At 46.4% G+C, this 5,000-nt stretch overlaps 2 protein-coding genes across 4 annotated transcripts in view; one reads left to right on the top strand and one right to left on the bottom strand.

Annotated features, from left to right (window-relative positions):
- LOC135830964 (poly [ADP-ribose] polymerase tankyrase-like) overlaps positions 1-3,629 on the top strand; it is a 21,615-nt gene extending 17,986 nt beyond the window's left edge. For all 3 annotated transcript variants that reach the window (XM_065343203.1, XM_065343205.1, XM_065343204.1), the window contains one exon: positions 2,519-3,629. In XM_065343203.1, coding sequence (XP_065199275.1) covers positions 2,519-2,683 — 165 coding nt within the window. In that variant the 3' untranslated portion in view covers positions 2,684-3,629. The remainder of the gene's footprint in view (positions 1-2,518) is intronic.
- An 806-nt stretch (positions 3,630-4,435) lies between these two features.
- Positions 4,436-5,000, bottom strand: part of LOC135805216 (AF4/FMR2 family member lilli-like) — an 18,021-nt gene continuing 17,456 nt past the window's right edge. Inside the window, exon 19 of the mRNA XM_065319231.1 lies at positions 4,436-4,993. Within this exon, the coding sequence (XP_065175303.1) occupies positions 4,436-4,993 (558 nt within the window). The remainder of the gene's footprint in view (positions 4,994-5,000) is intronic.

The following is a 5,000-nucleotide window of genomic DNA, read 5'->3' as shown; positions in this document are numbered from 1 at the left end:
TGTGTGTGTGTGTGTGTGTGTGTGTGTGTGTGTGTGTGTGTGTGTGTGTGTGTGTGTGTGTGTGTGTGTGTGTGTGTGTGTGTGTGTGTGTGTGTGTGTGTGTGTGTGTGTGTGTGTGTGTGTGTGTGTGTGTGTGTGTGTGTGTGTGCAGTATGTATATGTACAGGCATGGACGTTCTACTTTTCACTGTATGCATCAATATCATGTGTGTACGTGCAAGGCTGGCATCGGGAGCACGTTGACGGCAGTGTGAGAGGCTACGAAGTTGAGGACCGAACGGAGCCGTTGAAGACGGATTCAGTTCGTTGTGAACAAAATTTTTAATCTTGAAAATATGAACTGAATTATCTACTGGTAATGTGGATCAAACGTAAGAGCTTTTAAAAAAATGCAACGCGCAACAACATTGGTGTGAACACAAAGCAAAACGGCAGCAGATACTTCTCACTTTAGTGCGTACTACTATAGTCCATTCGCCAAATCTGGGCCCCTGATACACTAGAACTACCATACTTTGTGGAGCTCATATAGCGCCAAAGCCAGTCCTGTGTGTTGTACAAGAGGTTGTTAGCGATGTGTAGAGCATGTGACCATCACGTAGTAAGTTGAAACCGTGAGAAAATCTCGCAAGAAACTGCACATGGTGGGCGTTGTGGCAAGGTGTCTTCGTCGAGTGAAACATGGCAGAGGCAGGGAAATTCCTCTGACCGAACCTGCCAAGAGAGTAAACTGCTTCGAGGACAAATTCTGGTACAGTGTCAAGCAATGACAACGTCCGGAAGAAGCTAGAGGAGCTGACTCTTGTCCAGTTGCGTCCAGACTACCAATCAGATGATTCAGGAGCTGACCTTTCCCGAAGCAGATTTCAATCTGAAAAAAATACTTTTTGCGCATAATTATCTTGATCAATTTTCACCGTGCTCACTTCGTCTTAGGCTTAAAACAACGGCTATCATATTTCCTATCTCTATAAGCCATCGACTTCACGATTGTGAAAGACCTATGGGCCCAGATTTGGTCAATGGACTATAGTATAGCATTCTGCCTATTGTACCGCATTTCTCCTGTTATAACCTCGACCTCCCCCCCCCCCCCCCCGAACCTTAAGCATTCTTTTTTAAGTTTTCCCGAGCGGCTGTGCATGGAAAGACTGATACTAGTAGTCAAAGTAATACTATCCATGCAGACACACTTTGGTATTGACACACGTGGCAAGAAAAGTCCCAGGCATATCCAGGCTGTGCCCTGCTGCAACATACCCATGAGTACAGAGTTACTGAGTACCATGTTGATCCATTGAACGTGATCACGCCCAAAACTGTATTGCAGTGTAAAGACGTTGGAATTTTCATGCAAATTCCCGGATATAAGTCAACTTTTGGTTCAGTTTCTTGAGAGCAGGAAATACTCGAATAAGCGGTGAAAATTTAATTCAGCCATGTGTCTTTGTATTTCTTCTACAATGTATACATACTGGCAGTGTGTAGCGTTGGGTCAGTTATGCTGTGCATGTGTTAGGGGTGAAAGAATTATACCGAATATTCGAGTACTCACTCTGTTTTTTCAAAAATAATCATACTCGGCATAAATCAGAGTACTCGTTCATCCATGGCACATGCATTTACCACATAAATTTACAGTTTCAGGATAGCAGTCAGTAGATATTGATGTTCAGACTGTGTGGTGAGCATTTGAACACAAGTAGAGAGCGCCTAAATGACCCACATGCTTATTTCTCGTTGGCTGAGCGAAGCGAAAGAAACGAGAAATTGTGTTCTCTGCAAAAATTATTTGCTTCTTGTGCAGCAGGCCTGCACACACCGCATGTATGTAGTTATTGTGCTTGGTTGTGGCTCAGTACGCGGGTTTAATGCACGCACAAATAATATGACGCTGAGAACAAACAATACTCTCTCTCGTATACCCGAGAAAAATGACTGCCTATTGGTTCAATCATGATTGTGATTTTAAAGGCCCTTGGTGTGCAAGAGTACTCGAGCTCTGGATCTCAGTGCCAACTTTCACCCTTAGCATGTGTATGTGCATGTGCATGTGCATGTGTATGTGTATGTGTATGTATATGTGCTTGTGTATGTGGACTACAGATCCTAGAGAGGTGTTGCATGCCTACAGCATGATAATACGGGATAGCCATGTTACTTCCAACTCCAGTCAATTCCTGGCATTCCCCGTATCAATGGGTCCCATGATGTCACCAGGTCACCCATGTTGGTTTCTGGCAAGGCTGGCATTCCCCGTATCAGTGGGTCCCAGGATGTCACCAGGTCACCCATGTTGGTTTCTGGCAAGGCTGGCATTCCCCCCCCCCCTATCAGTGGGTCACATGATGTCACCCATACTGGCACCACTGTCCACACACCATGTGTACTTTCTACTTCAAAGTACTCCGATGTGGTCAGAGATCTGAACTCACTGTGTATGACCAGGAATAGCAATGTGCTCATTGGTTTCACTGTGTTCGTGGTGCTGCTGCTGCTGCTTGGTTCTCTGTGATAGGTTGAAATTCCCCTCGGTGAAGCAGCACACCATGGCCGCTCACTGGATGAAAATGCAGCTAACGAAAACCTCTCCTACGACTTTTCTGAATACATTGTGCCGAACGAAGCGCAGGTGCGTATCCGTTATGTGCTCGAGATAGTGGCCAACAAGGATGAGAAGTGATCTGGTCCAGCATTGTCAGCAAGCAGTTTTTCAAGCTTTTGTAGCACGGTGTTCCTCCTTGACTAAAATGGCAATGCTCGTCCAGATTGTTGGATGGTGACAGCGAACGACATGTACTGGTGCAAAACAACGATGCCAAGCCTCTTGAAGGCTGTCAGCAGCTTAGTTTATCTTTCCGACTGCACCTCCAATGCATTACCTCATCTCGTCCTCTCCTCTCCACAACATATAGCCGTATCCTGTATGAAACCAGGTCAGTGCACCACGCGCCGGAGGCCTTCCATAATCCTATTGGCATGGGACTCCGTCATTACTGTCGTCTAAGTCGTCGTGACCCTTTGAAAGTGATGTTTACATTGCGCGATGCGTAATCCCCGCTTATACCCGACAATGAAAATGATAGAAGCACCACAACAACAACAAAATTCTTTGAGTTCATTGATAATAATTCTTTTATAGAGTTTTGATTTGAAGTTTTCTGTTGGTTTGTGTTTGAAAATCTTTATTTTACACTAGCATTATTTCCTGATTTCTTCTCCAGTTTTGTATTGCATTTTTAGTACATTATGGAAGCACCAAGTTATAGCACCACAAGCGCCACACGGCAATATACTGGAGATACTGTAGTTACCACAGCTAGAGCTCCAGTGTGGGGAGCAACCAACTTTCATAGAGAATTATTGCCGACGTCACTACCTCTATTTATTAGCACTAGATGGAAAGAAGGACATCCAAACACTGCACATATCGATACTACTTACTCCTAAGTGCATGTAGTTTTGATGTACTTGAAAAGATTATTGCTAACTTCCGTTGCAGAATCGTTTGGTGTGGTGCACATTCTGTGAGTTGGCTTTCGATGTGATGCTTCATCATGTTCGCTGTGAACCGGTCCGGTGGTGTAGGATACATTCTGTGAATTGTCTTTCAATGACACGTCCTTCTACGATCTGTCATTCTGTGAACTTGTTTTCAACTTTCATGTACGCGGCACATTAGATACGCACACACTGTGGCATTGTTCTTGCACTACTGTAGCAGATCATACAACATACCACCACAGCAGAGCAAGATGCAATCATGACATGCACACAATGCATGCCAAATGGCACCATGAACGCAAGACTGGTACGCTACAGTGTAATCCAGTCCACCCACCCGGGCGAAAGCCGTCATCGCCATTACACACAGCGGCGTCAGCCTCTCTCATTCCTACACAAGTCATGCAGACATCTTACATGTTACAGTTATCACCTAAGATCAACTGCTGAAAGAATTGAATAGCATGTGACCAGCACATGTGAACACTAAACAACAGAATCAATCTAAAATTTAATGTAAATTTCGAAAGAGCAGAAGAAAAATCGTTCAAAAGAAAGCCGCCAAGCTATGCACAGAGGGAAGACCTGACAGCGCAGAAAGCAGAGGGCAAACCATTGCCAACCACCTCCTGCCTGTATTACTCTCAGATGAACACCCGCTCACCCCGGCTCCACAACAACGATTACGTGCTCCAGTGATTATCAGTTAATAAATAAGCCAGGATACGAGTGAGTGCGTGTGTGTGCGTATGTGTGCGTGTGTGTGTGTGTGCTGCTAATATTGGCGGCGGTGGACATCGGAAGCCCTGCAAGTGTTGAGTGTAGTGTCGAGGCATTCGTCTTCCATACACATCTTTGCGTTTGCTGTGCGCATTGAGCCAGCGAGTGGCAGCATACACATACAGTGCTTGCCTGCACTTCCTAGTCATCTTCAGTATTCACCGGTGATGTCGTTGATACCGTCGCCATCTTCAATGAGACCGTACTTGGACATGTAGCTGCGTGTCCCCAGAGTCATGTTGGCTACGTTGAGGATACTACCCTGTGGCTTGCGCACAGCAGCGCTGGTAGTGGCGGTGGCAGCAGCCTGCTGAGCTGGCCTGCCAGTGATACTACTGCCAGTGCCGTGATGAGAATCACCCCCACTCCACTGGCTGCCGCTCAAGTGCTGCTGATAGTGCTGGTTGACATGCTGAGGCTGCTGCTGCTGCTGTTGTCGTGCCTGGTACTGATACTGAGGATGATGCCGCTGCTGTTGCTGCGGTTGGTACTGGGGCTGTTGGTACTGGGGCTGTACTTGCCTTCCTCTATGATCATTACTACATTGTGCAGACTGCAGCAAGGGTGGATGCTGGCGATCACCAAGTCTTTTGCGCGCAATCATCTCCACCTCGTAGCTCAAGTTGACGTCCATCGTCTGCGACATGGTGAGATTGGGCTCAAGAATCTGCAGGTGACGCGGAGCAGGCGGCGCGCTCTGTTGTCGTTGCTGTTGG

Source organism: Sycon ciliatum, chromosome 1 (genome assembly GCF_964019385.1).
Source record: "Sycon ciliatum chromosome 1, ocSycCili1.1, whole genome shotgun sequence".
Lineage (NCBI taxonomy): Eukaryota > Metazoa > Porifera > Calcarea > Leucosolenida > Sycettidae > Sycon > Sycon ciliatum.
Note: the sequence above shows the minus strand (reverse complement) of the source record. Positions and strands in the feature narration are given on the sequence as shown.